This window comes from Micropterus dolomieu, linkage group LG09 (genome assembly GCF_021292245.1).
Source record: "Micropterus dolomieu isolate WLL.071019.BEF.003 ecotype Adirondacks linkage group LG09, ASM2129224v1, whole genome shotgun sequence".
In the NCBI taxonomy this organism is placed as follows: Eukaryota; Metazoa; Chordata; class Actinopteri; order Centrarchiformes; family Centrarchidae; genus Micropterus; species Micropterus dolomieu.
Genome location: NC_060158.1, coordinates 16,707,571 through 16,728,875, shown reverse-complemented (window position 1 = coordinate 16,728,875; position 21,305 = coordinate 16,707,571). Strand labels below are relative to the sequence as shown.

The 21,305-nt window shown below is 43.6% G+C and overlaps 1 protein-coding gene across 9 annotated transcripts; it reads left to right on the top strand.

Annotated features, from left to right (window-relative positions):
• The first annotated feature begins 42 nt into the window (after positions 1–42).
• nfyc (nuclear transcription factor Y, gamma) lies at positions 43–21,204 on the top strand. Of its 9 annotated transcripts, none has more exons than XM_046057789.1 (11): positions 43–188; positions 11,186–11,295; positions 11,468–11,536; positions 13,191–13,304; positions 14,834–14,929; positions 15,996–16,172; positions 18,145–18,213; positions 18,720–18,869; positions 19,186–19,290; positions 19,401–19,460; positions 19,921–21,204. In XM_046057789.1, the coding sequence occupies exons 2-11, from the start codon at positions 11,197–11,199 to the stop codon at positions 20,038–20,040; spliced, it is 1,059 nt and encodes a 352-aa protein (XP_045913745.1). In that variant the 5' UTR covers positions 43–188; positions 11,186–11,196; the 3' UTR covers positions 20,041–21,204. The 9 variants fall into 9 exon arrangements, with proteins under 9 accessions (XP_045913745.1, XP_045913749.1, XP_045913741.1 ...); XM_046057793.1 differs by having other exon boundaries at positions 11,465–11,536; positions 19,924–21,204; XM_046057785.1 differs by having other exon boundaries at positions 11,465–11,536.
• Positions 21,205–21,305: the final 101 nt, after the last annotated feature.

Sequence of the window (21,305 nt, the reverse complement as noted above, 5' to 3'; positions counted from 1 at the left end):
CCCGTTCAACTGTACGTCTGACCGGTGGGAAATTGACGCCGTTGCTCAGGGAACTAAGCTGCAACGTCATCGCGTTCGCGCAGTCAACTCTTTCCGGTTCGAGTAGCAGCCATCTTGTTTCCCCTTGCTAGCTAAATAAAATAAATAATACGCTGAGCCCGGACTTCACTTCGAACCCGTAAAACAAAGTGAGTAAGAAATTAAATTTCGTTTGTGTGTATAACGTTTACAAGAAAGTAGCCCGTGTTGGGGGGAAGTAGGGGCAATTACTTCGCTTCTTTTCATTTGCTGTTCTTGACCAATAGACGATTGTTTTGGAAGATGAACATAGGCGCCATTTCCCTCCCCGCTCTCTGAGGCGCTTATTGGTGGCCCGCTGAAGGGATCATGGGCGGTCAGGAAACTGGTATTTCATGTCCACCATGTTGGCTCGTGTGTGAGAGATTGTCAGTCAGACTGGCTATTTCTACTGGCGCCCGAATGGCGACAGTTGCAGAACGAACTTAGCCCTAAAAACCTTGATTGGTGGAATCTAGTCCGAGGTTTGATTGGTCTGAGGGACAGATCCAAACGTTGTCTTTATTGGTTAGATTGCTTCTTCCTAGCTTTGGAAAGCTTTGCAAACTTTCATTTGATGGATGAGGTCGTTGTCCAGTGGTGATTAAAATAACACACACTACGAATGGTCACCTGTGCTGTAGAACAGTCACCAGTGTTCATCTCCAACAAGCTAACATTAACTTGACTAACGTTAGCACGAAGCCACGGTCACCACTGACCACCATAACGTTAGCCGCTAGAGCTAACTGTGTTTTTAAGGTCGATGTCCTTGTAAGTGTTTAGAAGCCGGTGTGGCACGGTTTAGCACTAACGTTTTATATGCTACTAATTAAATACTTCCGTCTGCTACCCTGGGATGTGGCATTGGTTTCAGTGTCTCCTGCTAGCGGCTTTGTTCTTCCTAACTGGCTTATAATGCAGCGACCTAGTTAACGTTAAACATGCAACATCGTATTAAAGGCAAAGTTACTCTAACAGTTATGCCAGTGAAAATGCATTGTGCTATCAATATAGTAATTGTATCGTTTTCTTACCCAGGTCAGTGTGACCAACACGCCTGTCCTTGATAAAATATTATGTACATAGTATATAAATAACGTTACTGAAAGTATAGCTTTAAATCTAACCACAAAGTAAAAAAACAGAACAATATCATTAAAAGCTGCACTTGTTGGTTTAGTTTGGGTTTTGTCATCAATGATTTTCGCTCCTCCCAGATTGAAAACATAGATAGCAATGCCACCTCTCTGCTATAATCTCCAGTGAATATAAGAATTTCAAAGGTGCTTCAGCATTTCCCATTCATTGTTAGCATTGGAGACCAGAACTGCAGTTTGCAGCCTCTCCTAACATCTTAGTTTACTATATTAATCTAGAAGAGCTATAGTACTGTTGTGTTCTTAATTCACTGTTATCTGTGCACATTTAACTAGCAGTTACATTATATTTAAAATGGCTGGATGAGGGTCTGCAATACCTTACAGAGCTTAACCTGAGTAACCTGTGTGCAGCTAACCATTTAGTCATGCAGGTTTGCATGTGTTTTTTGCATGTTTGTGGTTGAATGGTTGGTACGGCCTGACTACCCTGAGGGTGCTGTGTGTTTATAAAACCCATAGTCTGGCTGGTGTATGTTTATCTCTAAACAGCATGAGTGAGAGCAAACATGTCCCTGCTACAGGCAGCACAGGTCATGGGAAGGTCTCATTTGTACGGTGACCTTGCCAGGTGTTATTACTGAGGCATTTTGGGTAACCACAGTACACCTACAGAGAGAGCTGCTCTGGCATGGCAGCCACGCTGGAGAGATTAATCTTTGTGCAGATCCACTCTAATCATTAACTGGATAGCTTCTCTAGTCCCCATGCTCCTTACAAAAATAGAAAAGGGAACATTTAGCTTTTTTCTCTTGAGTCTCTGTCTTGTACTCTCGCCCTCTCTACACTTGTTCTTCCCCTCCCATCCTGTGACAACTCTCCTCTCTGTCCTTCTCCATCCTTCCGGTTCCCCTCCCCCTGAAGTTTTTCATTGATGGGGCAGGATTTCTCTCTCTCTCTCTCTCTCTCTCTCTCTCTCTCTCTCTCTCTCTCTCTCTCTCTCTCTCTCTCTCTCTCTCTCTCTCTCTCTCTCTCTTAAGCTTGTTCTGTTCTTCACTACAGTCAGGATTTGCAGTAATATGCAGCACGAACACCCCCATCATTTGCACACGTTATTAGTTAAAGGCTGCTCTGGACAAAATATCAGTACCATCGCACCTTCAGTTTCTGTTACTTGTAGACACTTTAATGTCCAAGCTTTATGTGTCTTGATGAGTTTGCATATTAGATGTTGATTAACTTATATAGTTGTGCATTAAACACCATGAGTTGTGCACGTGAGCAGCAGTGTCCTGCTGTGGTGTAGAAAGCGTGCACATTAAATTGATGGTGAGTTAACAAGAAGGGCATTGTATGACATTGCTGATGTGGTTCGTTGATGACGTTTTAATTGTGGAAGTTGCTGTGAGCGTAGTTTTTGCGGTCAAGACAACAATGTCTTTGTTTACAGAATTTCACCCATATCTCTTAAGTCTTGTTTATCCACAAATAGGACGAGAATCAAATGCACTCTTGCTCTCCCCTCCCTTCTGTGGCTGCTCACCAGTCAGCTGATTCTTCCTCAGCTTGTACAAGGGCCCCGCAATGATCTGTTTTGAAGTAATTTGTTTTTGTGTAAATATGATTGACACCATAATTAGGGTTTGACTGGATTAATAATGTTGTGAGTTACATAACTAAATGTTCCCACGAGTCAGGATAAAGTTTAATTCAACTAATTCATATTCCAAGCGAGTAACGAGTGACCATGCATGCAGACAATTTGTTTCCTCTCCTAGCCTAATATTAACAGTACAATGAATCTCATTATAATAAGTAGGCTGGTTAGAGGCTAGATGTTTGCGGTGTGTACATGTGACTGAGCAAGGATGAATGAGACAGCAAGGGCAAAAACGTGTACGTGGGTGTGCGTGTGTGGATGTGCATTGTTACCTGTGCACATGTATGAGACAACGAGTCTGCCTAGTATGCTTTTGTACTTTAAATCATCATGTGGATGCAACATGCAGCACCCATTCTGGCACTTGTTTCAGCCAGTGAGGGCCAGCGTGGCTCTCTGCATCACTGCGCCGTCAGCCTGTAGCAGCATAGAGGAGGCGGGGCGGAGGGAGACATTTAGTTTGACATTGTAAATAAGCAGAGAGCAGTTGTCAGAGAGCAGCCCGTGGAACCTTTCTCATCCGTCCAGCAGCGGGAGAGGCAGGGAGCGCCCGAGGACAAACAATGCCGAGGCAAGCCACTACTAGCACGCGCACACACACTCCCTGAAGAGCTTTGCACAACTTTATTTGCTCTTTTCCACCTATTTTCCTCTCTACGCTCTCTTCCTCTTTTCTTTTCCCTGACCCCTATCCTGCAGCTCAAGGTAACTTAGAGCAGGAAGTTGGCTGTCGCTAAAAGGGGGTTGGGTGGAGGAAAGGGGAGGTGCAAGGGACGTGTCAGAGCTGATTGGTGTGTGCAGCGTCCAATGGCGCTGGAGGACCTTGTCTTCTCATTGGCTGCAAGTGTCTGAGTGAGGTGGGAGCCGGGTGTGAGGCGGGGTTTGAGTATCATGTAGCATGCTAGATTGATTACTCTTGAATGTTAAAGGGGAAGGAGGCTAGAGATTTTTGTCTGTGAGTCGGGAGTGCCGCTGTACTGTTTGCCTGCTGTTGCCTGCTGCCGTGCTGGCTTTCTATTCCCTCTCGCCCTCTTCTCTGCGCCGGGCCAGGGGTCAGCTCAAAGACAAACGCATGGGTCACTGGCTAGAGGGAGGGAGAGGTGTGAGAGAGTGAAAAAGACAGAGAAAGAGAGAAGGTCAGTGAGTTGAGGGGACTTGGTCCGAAGAAAAACAGGAGAGACGGGGCTGTATGTTTAGGCAGGAGGACGTTGGGGGGCTGCTGAAGGAGACAGGGCAATGTGTAGAGGGAGAGGGGAAGAGAGAAGGGGGAGGGGTAGAAGAAGGGGGGCTTGCTCTTCCCTGTGTGTCCAGGCTGAGAGCCTTTTTAAAGCCGTCCAGTGGAGCCAGAGTGCCTTTTGTCTGTTGATACGATCAGGGGACTGGAGAAAGTGAAGGAGCTTGAGAGAGAGTTTTTCTGTCAACCTCTCTGCCTCTTCTTCCTGCCGCCGCCGCCGCTGCTCTCAAGGAGACTTGAGCAGGGCTATCTCTTTCCCTCTTTTCTGCTCCAACAGGGCAGACCGTTCACCATGAAGGGCACAGAGGTAAGTCTGACCGCTGAAAACACACACACAGAGAAGACCTGTCAAGTTGGTTAGGCTTTTGAGTTTCTGAATAAATTGTTCATCTCTTGTTCACTTTCTGATGAGTCTCTCTCCATCACGCTCTGCAGTGATGAGACAGTGTCTGTCCTTTACAGCCGTCCTCGATCCCCCCTCCCTTTCCTGTCCTGTAGTACTCTCCTTGGAAGAGTGGAGTTGTTCGTTTCGTGTGTTTCTCATCCGTGTCCTTTAGTGGTCACCTTCTGCAAAATGGACTGTGGTTTAAAAAACAAACAAACTATAATTGTGATGTGTTTTTTTCATTCTCAAAGTAACAATGTACAGTCAAGTCTGTCTTTGGCTGTCACTTGTTGTGTTTTAAATTTGGACCAACATGCACACAGACAACACAGGCTCATTGCCCTTCGATCGACTCCATGCAAGTGCACGGCCGTCAGACTCTGTGCTCTGATGCACTTCACTGTCTTGGTGGCGTCGATAGCCTGGGGGCTGAGGGCCACAGTGGCTCCCGGTGCCGGTCCGGACCCTGCTTTTCCCCCGGATGTCCTTGTTTACACGCTAGCGCAGGACAGTGACGCAGAGCTGAGAGGCAGAGCATGTTGAAAGATTTGTTTTAGATGGAGGACTCTCTCAATGTTATTGTCACTGTTGGTGTCAGGGGTCCCCAGGGGTTGAGGTGCAGCTGGTTGCAGTGACCTCAGGACCCCCCAGGGCCCCCCAGGCTCCCGCCCCGACAGTGCCAGACTCCCAGATGGGACAGACTGTCAGCCTGTCAGCTTCAGGGGCAGAGGAGGCTAATAGTTTGATCTGATCTCTTCTGATGGAATCTTTGGAGGGCGCCTCTTCTCTCACTTGCCTCTGACTCCCTTTCTGTCCCCTCCCTTCCTCCCTAATTGAAAGTTTCCATTGGTGCCTTTGACAAAACAGAGTCCCGTTGGGGAAAGAGAAGAGCGAGCGGGAGAGAGAGAGTGCTGGAGATAGAGAGAGGGAGACTAAAAATAACTCTTAAGTTGAAGTCCTTGCTGCCAAATCCCAGGGTTGGCTTCTATCTGCATGAGATTTGAATATAATTTGTGCCCCGTACTGTACCATATGCACACCGGGGGAAGGAAAAAAGTAAACCAACCACGCAAACCACTTAGACATAGCTAGGCCTTTCAGCTTATCACTAAGGTGACCACTACTGCCAGGCCTTCACTCTTTTGCCCTTGCTCCCCCCTGTGCTTTAGCATGTGTACACTGTCACTAAAGGCTGTGTAGGCAGACAGGGGGGAGTCAGCTGTGTTCCAGCTTGTAATATGCAGGTAGCTTTAGCCCTGCCTACTTTGACGCCAGAGACTAGGCCTAGCACTGGATGAAGGTCACAGGAATGTGAGATTGGCTCCCGCAGTCTCTCTGTCAGCAATGAGAAGGAAACATGTAGTGGGAGATGAGAGGACACAGCGGAAGCAAAACTCAAAAGGGGATACTGAACAGAGCTAATATGTACACTACGTGATGTTTTCATTAAGCTTCTTAGAAACTACACAGCCTGAAACACTGGGGTCACTTAAGTGCTGCAGTGAAAGTTGAAAAACCTGTCCTTTTTCTATCCTCCCCCTCTCCCTCCCCTTCTCTCTTTCATCTCTCCCTCCCTCCTCCCTCTCTGGTTTCTTTCTCTCCTCTGTTGAATGACCTTGGGAGATCAGTGACTAGCACTTCCTGGAGTTGGCTTGAAGCAGAACCAAGGGCAAAGTTTGCAGGGCTATTAGGTTGGCTGGTTCAGTGCGGCCATGCCAAAGAGATGTTGCACTGCAGGTCACAGGGAGCATGTCCTTCGTTGTAACCCCGTCTGTTCTTTTTTTAATCACGAAACATTTGCACCAACATCTGTTAAAATGTTCTGCGTGTCCCTGTAGTTAATCTGTAATTCCTGGCTGGGAACTTCTTGTTTTTTTGTTTTGTCTGAGTAGATCATTTACCCTGAATGCTGTAACCTTGCCCGTTTGTGATTGGGTTCATCATGGTGAACGCTTTAATAGTTCAGGATTTGTACATACACTATTGATTTATGGCCAGTATTTAAAATGAATGTTGACACCATGATGTGTTGCCTAGGCTGTATTTATTCCATCTGTTGGGGCATAGTAAATCAGAATACAACTAACACACTTAATGTTAAATAATTCTCAGCGCTCTAGTGAGATATAGACCCTGGTTTACGGTAATGTATGTTGTTTTTCTGTTTAGGAGGCCATTTAAACCAAGTAGACTAACCTTTAGTGACCTTCCTGCCAACTGCCCATTCTGCATCATTGACAGTTTCACACAGCAGCATGCGAAAAATTGACCTCTTGCTAAAAACATGTCAGTGTGGCAATACCCATCCTGTAGTTGTTACTCTAGCATACAAAAGTATTTTGTGGATTTCATAATTTATAGTGAAACATAGTGGTGACCAGTTCATGTGTGTACACGTTTGCTGTTTGTACAGCCTGATGTTTTAACTGTTAGTAACCATGAAGAGCAACAATGGGGAAGGTTAAGGTCACAAAAAGGGGGAAAGAAATCATCTGTTTTTTTGTTGTCCCCTTCCTCTATTATTTGTCACCATAATTTATGTTAATTTGCCCGTATCCGTTTTGTATGTTGTAACAGTCACGTTGAACTGAAAGGGCTTAAAAAAACTAAATTAGTTTTAAAACTGTCTGTTGTGAGAACTATATTCTTAAAAACGATCTAATATGCAGTTATTTACAGTACTGTACAAAAAATGGTAGGGACTAACTTATTTTTAAAAGTCAACCAGGTTGGTGTAGGCATTTTTCTCACACGTAGATTAGTACATTAATCAAATCAACCAGGCATGTTAACCAAATCAAGATACAAGGATAATTTTACTGAGCTCATTCATTTGGTAAAGTATATGGCCCCTTTTATTTTCTGTGTGCGTCAGGTCCTTTCAGTGCAGTTCAATGTGAAGTGTCAGCTCTGCTTCAGGGAAAGATCTGGCTTGAGATGAGTTCTTCAGCACAATGACAATGTGATACTGAAACACCTCAGGGAAAAGTTCACTCTTCTGCCTGATAGACCTTCAGGTTGCCCTAAACTGCCATGCCTCATTACCTATCAACTACACACAGCAAAATTATACACAATTTACACCAACTGTCAGGTCATTATTGGGGCAGTTAACTACAGAAAATTTCACCATAACCAAACACCAATCTAATTAATTTCCCTTATTGTATTTTCTTGTGCAACGATGCCAATGTGCAGCGTTTGACCCTGAAAATTTTGTAATCTTTAATCTTAAAGAGCAAATGAATAGGCATATGGGCTCTAAGTGATACTATCTTGTTGTTTTTTTTCTGGTCTTCTGCCTGCACTGCTATCGGGTTTATTTGGACAGGAATTGAAGGCTCATGTAAAGTGGTGTGATGTCAGAGTCGCTGATGCTGCTGTGAGTGGCCACTTGATGTGACGTGCCAGTGAGCGAGGGAGGGAGGGATGAGACAGAGAGAACGAGAGAGGAGAGATGCAGGACCGGGGCGGGCAGAACAACATTAGCGCTGATTCAGCTGCTGCAAGCGGAGAAACATTGACTTTCTCAGAGAAGTTGGAAGAGGGGGGATGAGGTGAAAGTAAGTAAGACAGAGCAGGAGAGAAACACGCACCCACGAGCGACAGAGAGAGATGGGAAGTACTGGAGAAGCGACAGGAAGAGAGATGTAGAGCCGCTGAAGGAGGAAGAGCAAGTTGCTGTGTTGGACAATGTCGACAAAGTACAGACATCACATTCGTTCACACACACACCCACACACACACAGACAGCAGAGTTGGTAGGAAACCCAACACCGGCACCTCTGGTTCTCGATGACCCGATGAAGGGCAATAGAACCGCAGGGAAGAGGAGAGGAGAGATGCTCAGCGCAAAAAAAACACAATGTACCCTAATATAGCATACAATAACAGCTAAGAACAGCACAGCAGAGATGAGCGTGTCAGGTTCATTACAGCAGAATGATGCACAGTATTGTCCAGAATAACAAGCTCACAGGAAAGTAAAATACATTCATGTCATTTGTTATTTAAGAGCAGAGTATAAAGGAGTGAACTGGACTAACAAGCTTTAATTCTTTGGTACAGATTTCCATTTAAGTGGCGCTTCAAAGCATACTATAGATGAGAGGCCTGGAAAGACCAGAAGCAAATGGTACTTATCACTGCGGACAAAATAAGCCATCTTGACATTGGCTTTCTCTAGCAGTCTGCATCAACCTCCAGACCTTTTACAACTTTAATAACGTTGACATTTATTAGCTTTCAGGGAGTTTCAAATTAGATTGCCTTTGTGCATTGTATAGCCGCACTCAGTGTTTGTTTGACTGGTATAGACCCAGACCATAGAAGGTCTTGCAGAAGTCAGCAGTTCTGCACTTGTGTGTGAGACATAAGTGGGCTCCCACGCAAACTTTCCGTTGATGCAAAGCCTTGGGAAATGTGTTAATATTGCTATACTGTAGGTAGAACACGCTAGCTAGCTGCAGGAGCAACGCTCAAGGGCATGTTGATACTTAGCCCTTCTCTTCTCTCTCACATATGTCGTTCTATTTATTCCCCCCACGCTTCAGCCTGCCTCTCGCCACACTTGCTTTCTCATTTCTTCTCACATATTGACTTCCCCTCTCCCCCCGCCCCCTGCTTCAGTGGTTAGTGTGTAGCTGTGTATTTAGATTGAAGGTCACGGGGTCAGAGAGAGGGGGTTGGGGTGTGTGTGATTTAATAACAGCTCTCTCTCTCTCTCTCTCTCTCTCTCTCTCTCTCTCTCTCTCTCTCTCTCTCTCTCTCTCTCTCTCTCTCTCTGAGTTTTTTAAAAGAAAAGGTAGGGGTTTCTTATCAGACTACCAGTTGGAGAGAACCACACAAGCTGGAATACAGTACACACACAAGTTGTCTTGTTCAAAATTATCACAAGATTAACTGCTGATGCTAAAATGCTTCTTAGCCGGGAAAACAAGTAGTTCTTATTTTGTTCACCCTATTTGCACGGTCATGGTACTGCAAAGTACACGGAGGCCATGAAAAACCCCTGGCAGAGGTCAGTTTGCCCATCAGGCAGAGGAGGAAAAACTACAATGCCCATCAGTCATTCCTGCCCCGTGGAATGCTGGGATTGTTCTAGTGATTGCAGGATTTCAATCAACCTTGAAATGCAACTGGACACTGGAGATTCAGGCAGAGAAGGGGAGACATTGTCAAGGTCAATCACTAGTCTGGCATGCCATAGCTACAAGCGGCCTGATTGATTTACATAAAGCCAACCCTGCTGCCATTCTGTCCCATTGATTTAGGCTACACTCGGTCGAAAAACTGAATGACAGAACAGGATGCAGCTCTGCTTCTTCTATATTATTCAGTAACTTCCACATCTGCCGGAGAAGCAGTCTTTCCTGTCAGAAATCAATCGTCCTGCAAAGGTCCTGCATTCTGAATTAGTGATTTATCTGTGTAAAATATTTACAGCTGCACTTAAGCAGTACGAGTAAAGGAGCTGACGTGGACCCAAAGTCAAAACAATCCTCTACAACACCGCTTTAACAGGGGAGACACATCGATGTTGGAGTGAAAGGCTGTCTTTTGTTTTGTATTGGCCTGTCAGCTGGACCAGAGCTGGAGCTATTCATGCTTGTTGGCCCAGAGTGAGAAAAGAAAGAGAAGATAAAGAGGAGACCCCCCTCCCTTCTCCTTACACTCTTTTTCTTTGTTCTGTCATGTCTCTCTCTCTTTTTCTCTCTGCGTCTCCCTCTTTCTGTCTCGTTTGACCCACATAGCCAGTTTGCAGAGCAGTCTGGCTGCGGCCCTGTGTGTCTCTTACCTCCCCCTGTTAAAGCCTTTGGCACTTTGTCTTAGCGCTGGATTAATGCTGAACTGGACAAGGCACTGCCCCTTCCTCAACAACACACACACACTGTCTCTCTTGAGTAGCTCCACACACTCATCTGTTGTTCTGCCCCCCCCCATGTTGCTTTTTTCTTCTCCCTTCTGCCAAATCTTTTCACCGAGGTAGGGAGAAAAGGGAGAGAGTGAAAGGGTGCGATCCAGACACTTCAAGCTCTGCGTGCTCAGACAGGCAGGCCAATATTCCCCCAGCAGATTCCTGGCATGCCATAGTAACCTGCTGGATCCTCTTTCAAACTGTCAGACCCCTTGCAGAAGCACTGGCTTTTTTTAATATCCACATCAATGTGTGTGTGTAAGAGTTGGTTTATTTCACATTACAACTTTTGGTTAGTTTGCAAGCACGTGTCTGTGTGTGCGCTCACCATGTGCGTTCATCAAAAAAGTGGAATGCTGTTGTTGTCAGGAGATTGTTTCTCTGTGACACAAACAGAAATGCGTCTCCTAGGTCTGTTGTTCTAGGGTTGTTCTCAGTGCGTGGGGACTCACAAGCAGCGGTGACTTACACATGACATGCTTGTGTTTGCAGAGGAGCCGTTATGTGCCCAAGGTAATGGAGCCATTCAGTTTGCAGCCAGTCTGGTGGTGGGTTCTTGGGCATGTCAGCATCCCACAAGAACAAGAATAGAGTCCCATCGGGCTCTATTTTAGATTTCACTGTATTATAATTACAGGCTGTTGTAGGACATGTGGTTCTGACACACGGGAAGAGCTGTAGGCAGCTCAGGCCTGGCTTGGACTGACACTGTTCTGTGTCCTGGCGTCTTGACACTCATTCACTAAGGACACATCATGTCATTGTTTATGCGTTTTCTCCTAATTAACTTTCTGTTTCCATCTGTCTCCTCCCCTGTCTTTCCTTGATGCAGCAGAGTAGAGGATGTCCGCAGATGCGTTTGGAGCTGGGGGCAGCGATGCCCAGCAAACCCTGCAGTCCTTCTGGCCTCGTGTCATGGAGGAGATCAGGAACCTGACTGTAGTACGCTATGGCCATTGAAACACACACACAACACACATACCAGCCACAATAACGCTAAGATTCAATGGGTTTTATATGGTTTCAAATATGCGTACATGCAAATACTAAAGCACAACTTTCTTGTGCCCTGTTCTGTGCCTTTAACTGACCACACATGTATTCTCCTCAGAAGGATTTTCGTGTGCAGGAGTTACCTCTGGCTCGAATCAAGAAAATTATGAAGCTGGATGAGGATGTCAAGGTGAGAGGACAGCCTAAACAACTGACCATATTGAGAAAATAATTATTATTTGGGTGGAGGATATGTATTAAAAGGAAGCACTTAGCTCTAGTGCGATTCCTTTCATAAAACCAAGAAATTAAATCCACTGCAAATCTGACCAAAACCACAAGATGACACTAATGTGGTTCTTGGATAGAAATGATTAGAATTGGTAAAGCTATGGTAAATTTCTATTGAGCATACTGGTAATTTTGAATAACTGAGATAGGATTAAGGAAAAAAACAGGCAATGTATTACTTGATCCTGGTCCTTGAACCATTTTGTAATATATTTCTTTCTGCATTTACTTATCATTTTAATGCCTTAAAGTCTGACTGATAATGTTCTTTAATTTGGTGTGTATATTCCATCAAGTTGTTGGTTTGTGCCCTGTTGTTCTCAGACTGCTCAGTGGCCGTGAATGGCCTGCTGGACTTATTTTATCAGCTTTTGTGCTGTCAGCAGTGCCTGTTGATAAGAAGTCCATTATTTATACCAAGTGGGTTTACATCAAAACATATTAACAGTGTGGATACAGAAATAATCAGGCATCATTAAGTGAGCTTACAAAACTGATTGTGTTGCAAGTAGCTGCCACTTGCCACAGATTTTAGCCGCTTGTCGACTTTTCAAAACGTAGCCTATTCCACGTTGTTGTAAGTTGTGGTTTATGTCGAACATCTACTGGGTAAAATAAAGTCAAAGTAATTTTATTTGTCATGTGCAACAAAAAACATTGCATCAAATATATGTTTGGCAAACTAACAATCAGAATTTACACCTTGAGACCAATGCCAGTCTCTCAGATCGGCTAAGGATATACTGTAGATTTAGGGGCATGTATCCACAAGCTTTATTCCAAGGAACCTACTCATCTCCCAACATTTGTCAGTTGCACTGAACTCAAAAGTTCATACCAGATTATCATCCTGGGCTGTTCATAGTCTCTTTAAAAAAAAAAAAAAAAAAAGTGTGTGTGTTGTGTGGCTTGCCGTGTCAAGAGCGCTATCCCCTTAGTTTAGCAGCAGCTTAAAGAGATCAGGAGATCACTAACATATCGGAGGACAGGACCCTTCTGTCAGCTGTGACACAGCAGCTTTCACTGCATGTGTGTACATGTGAGTGGTGTGGTATTATTACAGTGCATCATGTACATTTACTTTACATACACTTAACTAATTATCACGAGGCTTGTTCTGAGAGTTCAGTGCCACTTGAAGAAGAAGTGCTGTTTGAAGCTAAACAATCTTCCACTAGAGGCCTGCAGACCAGTGATTTTTACAACTGATGAGGCGTTTTTAGGGACAAACAAAGGTTTTGAGATAATTCACAACTATAATGAAAAGAATAGAAATGTTCATGTGTGTTAGAGAAAAATAATGACATTATCCGGCTAAACAATATACCAGTCACTCTGTATGAGAAATGTTTCGGGCTGACGCATTAGCCTGTAATTATTACGTAGTGTTGAACAAATGAGTGCATTAATTGCTTATTTTGCAGCACCTGTGAATGTGATGCAGCCAAGTGTTACTCAGGTCCTGAGTGATTCATGTTATAGCGGATATGTGATTGATTCTTGATACTCTGTGGGTGTATGTAACCGGGTGTAACCCCATCTCCTCTGTACAGATGATCAGTGCAGAGGCGCCGGTCCTGTTTGCCAAGGCAGCTCAGATCTTCATCACAGAGCTCACCCTCAGAGCATGGATCCACACCGAGGACAACAAGAGACGTACGCTACAGGTCAGACACACTCGTTTCATCTCACCTTTCCCACACCCTTGCATCATTTGGCTGTCTTTTTGGTTTGTTGCTTTCTGTTCACTGAGTGTCTGTGTGTGCGTATACAAGCAAAGGCCCCATACCAGCATCCCCTTGAGGACTCTCCCTCTGTTTAGTTGCTTCTCTCTCCATTGATTTGAAAGCAAAGCCAGGCAGGTGCCATTGACCCACTTATCCCTCCGTTGCCATTTTGCCTGCTCTACTGTCCCAAAGTTGAATAAGATGGACTCTGGAATGATGTGAAGTAGAGAACATGAGAGCGCTGATAGGAACAGTCAGGGAAAGTCAGCTTGTCTCACCTGGACGTCAAGAGAGGAAAACTGTGGAGCAGAACATGAAAGCCCTTAAGTCCACTTTATCCATTCACATACCTCTGAGAGATTAGCAGCCCATGGGTATGTGTGTGTGTATGTCAATGTAGGTAGAAAAAGAGACCAGGAAAAAGAACGTAATCGCAGTTAGTTTAGGAGGAGTCTTAAATTGAACTACCTACTTTGGAAGTGGGTTCACGGCGCTGTTGTCTTTTCTTTGACCTGGAATCCTTTTTTAGCATGAAACTCTCACTTTAAGTAGAAACTTTACTGCTCAGTTTTAGATGTTAATTACATTTTACACCACAGATGATGCATTAGGTATGTTGAACCTCATGACGATTTTCATATACCTTTTAGTGAGGGGGGAAAACGGTACCCTTCATCTCCACATGTTCATACACGCACTCACACACACACACACACAGCTCGAGTCCTATTGTGAAGAGGGCACGCCAGTTGGGATCACCATAGCAACGCTCATCAATAGAACATGTGTAGATGTAACCTGGTGTTACCAGATATTAATCAAGCTACTATAAATAACCTCTTGTGCAGGGAGGGCCACAATGGGGGGTCCTGACAGCCAATATCCTGTGGAAAATTCCACAGAGACAGCACACTGCTGTGGATATAGGAAGGGGTATAGCAGCAGAGCATGTGCTCACGACGGCTGGAAAGCTTCTTTACTTTTCCCATCACACACACACCCCCAGGTTTATGACTGTGATGCTAGGGTCATTGTGTTTTATTAATCTATTTGACTTCAGTGACTGTTGGTTAATAAAAACTTGTTGATCTTTCATGTAACGCATATAGAGCTGCAAGTAATCATTAATTTCATTATTGTTTAATCTGCCTTTATTTAATCTCATTCATGATTAGTTGTTTTAATGTGTATAAAATGACAGATTATTGTGAGAAGTGCATTTGAAATCGATTCAGCTGTAAACTTTTCCTCTCTTCCTTTGACCTCAGTTATCAAAGCAAATGCCTATTACAGTACTACTGGTACTGGGAACTGTATTTCAATTCCACAGTAGCCTCTTGTGTGGCTATTTTGGGAGGGTTGACCTTAGGCCTTGAGGCATGTTTATATATAGGTCACTGCATATATTGAATTAGCATAATTAAAGTCTGACATCATCACTTGACACTCTTTGTCTGTTATGTTTACAGAGGAACGACATTGCCATGGCAATAACAAAGTTTGACCAGTTTGACTTCCTGATTGACATTGTGCCCCGGGACGACCTGAAGCCACCTAAACGACAGGTAGGAAAGGACACTGCCCGGATTGACTTATTACCCATGCAGTGTTGGGCAAGCAGCAGATGAAAAATATTTTGTGTATACAGTAAAGTTGGCACAAGAAGAAGAGTTGATCATTTGGGTCTTCATCTCAGGTGCTTTTCCATGGTTGGCAACCTGGAGGAGCTGTAAACATCCTTGACTGGAAGCTGTGGTTTTGGACAGCGAGGGCTTTCAGTCGGATGTTTGCAGCATCTTATTGCCTCTGACAGCAAAGAGTAACCTCTACCAGGGACCAATTCAGTGAACCAATTTCACACAGAAAAGCAGCATATCACATTGAAGTTTTGCTCAAATGGGAGATTAATGTACTGTATACAAATATATAGGATACCAGATGGATGTGTGAGATATTTAAATTTGTTGTCAACTGTCTCCAGACATGTAAACATCCTACACTCTCAGCTGTGTTGTCATGGAGCTGGGAGAAGGGTGTTTACGCTTCTGGTGATGGAGAAACCTCATCAAGATGAACCTCATTGGAGAGTTATGAAGCAGAGTGACACACACTGATAATTTGATTTGTGATATTTGTTAGACCTGGGTTCAAGCCCTTGTGTTAGCAAGCATCTAACCTGCTGAACTGTGCTGAGTACACCGAATCCCAACGAACTCTGACGCTGCACTTTTGTGGCTGACCCAAGAAAAGGACGGACAGAGAGAGCATTTGCATACATAAATCAATAACTGTCACATTTGTTTTAGTGTAACTTTATTGCAGTAGCGTCACAAATGTTTGATGCAGTTGATTGTTGAACTCTGATCAACATGATTGTTCATGTTGATCAGAGTTAAAACATATCACCATGTTCAGCCTCGCATGCCTCCAGGTCTGCGGTGTATGGTATTGCACAGTATGGTGCCTGTAATGGATCTCATGTCCAGATTACATTACTCTCCTCCCAGCCACATCCCATCAGTTATTTATAAGACCTGACCTCCTCTACCTTTACACCTGCAAAAATAATTCATGGAGATGTAATGGACTGATAGGCCTTCTTCGACGTGCGTGCCTGTGTGTCATTTTCAGGAGGAGATGCGTCAGTCGGTAGCTCCAGCAGAGCCCGTGCAGTACTACTTCACTCTGGCCCAGCAGCCTGGAGCTGTGCAGGTACAGGGCGCACAACAGGCCCAGCAGCCCGGCGCACAAACAGCCACGACCATCCAGCCTGGACAGATCATCATCGCCCAGCCACAGCAAGGACAGGTAGTACTAATGCCCCGTTGGAAGATCTTTTCACAGTGTTTGGCACAAACCACCTCACAGAATACAAATGATACACCTCAAGATTTAAAGAAGGAATAACAAAATGAAACCACAGCTGGATATGAGAATTTTAGGCAATAATAAGTGTGACGTGGACAAGTAAGTGAACAACCGTCTACAGCTGAGAGGCTTAACTGCCCCCTTCTAAACACAAATTACCAGTTAATGAAGCCCATATTGAACTTCACAAAAAGGACCCGAAGGATTACTTCTCCCACGTACTTTAAGTAGCACTACCTCCACCCAGTCGTGGGAATAATGCTGCGAAAGGCTTGTTACATTGGTCATCACACCTGGCTTTATTGATATTAGCTCACATTCTGTAGCTGACCACTCTCCCACTAGCTGGAGTAACTGAACTGCAGAACACACCCAGCACGAATGATTTTGAATTTCCACTACGGGGGATCAATAAGGAACATCTTACCTTAACTACACACATGCATATCCTCCCTCTAACAAGCCCACAGAAGAAACATCTGAACACCGCTAAACAGAATATTCCCTTCTCTATTATATATTTATGTTATAAATTATACTATAAATTTGTACTGTTTTTGCAATATCATATCTATCTAATATTGAAACAAATCATACGTACAGTGTGTGAATAATGGTTGAGTTTCTTAAATCATAAAGTAAGCAGTTTATATTTTGCCTCCTAAGGGAAGGACACAGCAAAAAAAGAGGAAAATAAACTCCTCAAGTCTAGTTTCTCATCTTACTTGTGCGGTGTGCTTCAGTTATGTAGAAATGAGCTGTCTGTAGCACACACATACAAAAACACACTCTGTTTCTCACACAGACACACACACACACACACAGGGTATAAGGGGGTGGGCATTCTCCATCTGGATCACAGTGTTTTCACCAGTCAGTAAGAAAACAAAATGCGTATTCAGGGACACCTTTCAATTGTCTCACTTTCTAATGGTCTCATTCCTACTACGTTAGCTGCTAAGCTCTCTTTCTCAAGCTTGGTCTCTGCATGTCATGTAGCCGTGCTGCTGGACTGCTGTGGTGCTTCATGCTGCTTCAGCAGACTGCCTTTAGCTGAGCTGTCATACTCATTTAGACCTGGCCCAATTCACGAACACTGCTACTGCTGCAGTCCCTGCTGAGAGCAGGGAGGTCACAGTTTGACACTCACTTCACGTAGACTCCATTGTAGGCTATTTACAAGGTAAAGTAAAAGGTAGGCCTTGAGGGTATAAGTGAAAGTTTTAAATTTGACTCACCATAAAAGATTTGTTTATCAAGTGCTTTTGAGATTAAATAAAAACTTGGAATCATTGAAGCTTCATCTCAATCCCTCTATCATTGCAGCCTGCTGTTTCGTCTATTAGCTCAAACATTTTTTTAGTATTTAAGTAACATCACAAGTGTTTGGGGGTTAACTTGCCACTACCCATCAGGCACATGACATTACATGCTATTTACAGTTGGTTATAACAGATTTATTCTGTGGTGTGAAGAGTTTAGAATAAAAAGAAGACAAAGAAAAGATGGTAACATTTAACGTGAGAAAAGAGGATGGGCAAAGATCTCAGTTCACACACTTTGTGTCTGTGTGTCTGTTTGCAGAGCTTTCAGTGTCACTAGTTGTCACTGTTGTACCAATTCTGTCATGTTTCTCTCAGGTCACCTACATTCTCCTAAGTACTTATGTCTGTCGAAACTCCACCATGATTTTTTTTTTTTTTCTGACCTTTCAACTCAGCTCCTTTTTTATCATTCATAAACATGTCACTAAATTTCATTTGCTTAGACATCACTGTTTGCTGCTAACCTTTAAGCTTTTTACGTGTACACTGTACACATGCTTACGTTCATGTGTCAAGTTGTTGCTATCGCTGCTTTCTCACAGTGTGTCTTTCTGTCATTTTCTCATTCTGTTCTGTCGGGCCATCAGATGCTGCAAGGTGCCACCATGCAGCAGTTACAGCAAGTGCAGGTGCAGTCACAGGGCACACCCATCACGGTAAACACACATGCACACATCCATTTATTTGTCCTCTAACCACATGCACGATACCGCGCGCACCACACACACACACACACACACACACACACACACACACACACACACACAGGTTGCCACAGCACTGTAGCTGACTGCTGCCTTCAAGCTCTGTTCTATTCAGGTGACATGAGATCAGGTGGCCTTTCCTAGATAGTGTGACAGATGAAAAAGAGAGGGCTTGAAACCTGCGTTGTCACCTTATGTGCCCACATCTTTTGTGCCTGCCTGATGCTCTTTTAACAGCCTTTAAGGATACATAAGTGCCATGGTGCTGGTTAAAAAGTGATTCCAGGGAAGTTAGTGATTCACTGGTTCTGTGCGTTTTGTCAATCATAAACTACATGTCTGCACCAGTTGTTGTTGTTCAGCAACTAATGTGTTACTGCTGTCTCTGTCTCCTTCTGTTTGTCTGTCTCTCTTTCTGCATTTATCTTTCCTTTTCTCTTATCTTTACCCTCCATTAGAGTGCGCCCGTGGCCATGCAGGTGAGTGAGGGCCAGCAGGTACAGATTGTCCAAGCCCAGGGTCAAGCACAGGCAGCTCAAGCCCAAGGCCAGACCATGCAGGTCATGCAGCAGATCATCACCAACACAGGAGAGATCCAGCAAATCCCAGTAAGAAACGGGGTCAAGCTGAAGTAAACGTGATTAGGGGAGTGATTGATGAGCCAAGCTGAAAAGGTCTGGGAATTGAATGAGGGGATGATTAGATGGGCTCAGGTTAAAAGAGATTACATGGCTAAAGTAGTTTGTGTTTTCTGCATGTGTGTAGATCATCAAACATTAGTTTTAGAAAGTTAACAATCCCCAGAGCAAAGTGAATAATTGTCATTGCTTTTGTTCAGGGTAGGAAAATGGCTGTGTCCTCTGCGTTCCAATGACCTTTGGTCTGAACCACACTGTGTCTCCCCCTTGTGTTGCTTGAGTGTAGGTGCAACTAAACACAGGCCAGCTACAATACATCCGTCTAGCCCAGCCTGTCTCCGGAGCACAAGTGGTCCAAGGACAGATTCAGACTCTTGCCAACACCCAGCAGGTGATCATGACAGCAACAAAAACAGCATTTATGAAGCTAATGATCTGATTATACTGTTAGTTTGTTTATAATTACCGTTGTTTATTTTATTTAACTTGTATGGTTTTCAGATCACACAGGCAGACGTGCAGCAAGGACAGCAGCAGTTCAACCAGTTTACTGACGGACAGGTAACCGATGCAAAACATATATCCAACATGACAAAGCTGTAGTAATTACAGTGACATTTAGAGCTAAATATTGAACTTGTATATTTTATTTGTTGCTGAGTGACCCCTGATTCAGAGTCCTTATTTCGGACTCGTTCGACATTTGTCATTTTAGCAACTGTACACAGCTGGCTTTTTTACTACTTGGCATGTGCCTCCTTATAGAAAAATGCAAGTAATTTAATCTTAATCCAACCAAGATTAATTAACCAGGATCAACTTAATCCAACTGTTAGTTACGACTATGTCAAATCAGAATTAGACAGTTTAATTTAAAATACAATCAGTAAAATATTTTATTGAAGAAATTACCTAAATGTCTCTTTGTTACAACCCAGTAGCTGTCTAGAACCATGTAGCTGGATGTCATCCCATTAAAATCCAACTACACACAGACCATCATCCATCTCCTCTTTTACAGCAGTTGTATCAGATTCAGCAGGTGACGATGCCAGCGGGACAGGAGCTGACCCAACCGATGTTCATACAGTCCACCAACCAGACAGCTGACGCACAGGTCACGCAGGTCAGCACCGAATGAGCTCAACCAGGAACCTTTTCTCCACACACACCACATGCATACCAGCCCATGTGACGCCGACAGATGCCACCAACTTCGACAATGGACGCTTGATAACCTTGATTTTATTTTTTGTAATAAATTTAGTACACTGGATTTAAAAAAAAACAAAAAAAAACCCAAAGGGACACTGATTGACTCATATGTTAACTTTCATCCATACTTAGACAACTTTTGTACACACATCTGTAGAGAAAATATTCATCCACTGCCACAGTCCCTATACACAGACCAACTGAATTCTTTCTCATGTCCAAGTTTAAAAGATTTTGAAAACATGAAAAAACAGTGTGCTTTATTCCTGGCGCCTCTCCATTTGGAAATGAATGAACTGAAAGTGGAAATGTCCGTCTCTTTCTACATGACCTGGCATGTCTGCAGTTAAAGGAAGCCATGGGATTCCTCACCTCCTGCTTTCCTTCTGGGAAAACATGAATCATACCCTCTTTTGTTGTTTTTCAACTAGTTGATTGATAAAGTGAAGCCATATACCTCAGATATCACTTTTTACAGCAGGTCAATCCAATGGATCTCAAGAAGAGGTTGTAAGGTTAAATGATAAATTTCATGTAGTATCTTGTTTCCCACATTGACGATGAAGCGTGACTTTATGTTGAAAGGGCTTCAAACTGTATAGGTTCATTGTGTGTGTGTGTGTGCTTGTATTTCAAGCACCCTCATCACTGTCATCTTTACTCTTCCATTTTGTTTCTTCATTCACTCTTTCTTCACCCCTCTGTCTTTAGAGCAGGGAATCTCCTCTCTGCTTCTATGCAGTTTCACACAGCCCTCTCTGCCCGGGTGGTTTTGGAGTCTTGTGCCCTGGTTTAAGTCTCATGTACAAACTCATGACTCTGTCTGGAGAAAAACAAACACCCTTTTTATAGAACTCTCATTTTCCCCCCAATTCAAGTGTTTTTCTTTAGGTTTTGAGATGATGTTTGGCCTCATATCTTCCCCATCATTTTTGTACAGTAATGATTATTATCAATGTTATTATTGTTTTTGCATGTAGTTCAAACTGCCAGCATGACATGCAATAGATAGGTACAATTTTATTTTTAACGTTCCTTTTTGTAAACAAACTTTGTTTGTGAGAAAAAATAAAAACCATAACTTGTGTAAGAGTCGTGTTTTTATAGTGTTTTTCAAAGTGAGTGTCATCAAGTACTAATCTTTGGTTTTATTGTTTTATTTTAGGTTGAATTAAGCACCTTATTGTGTGT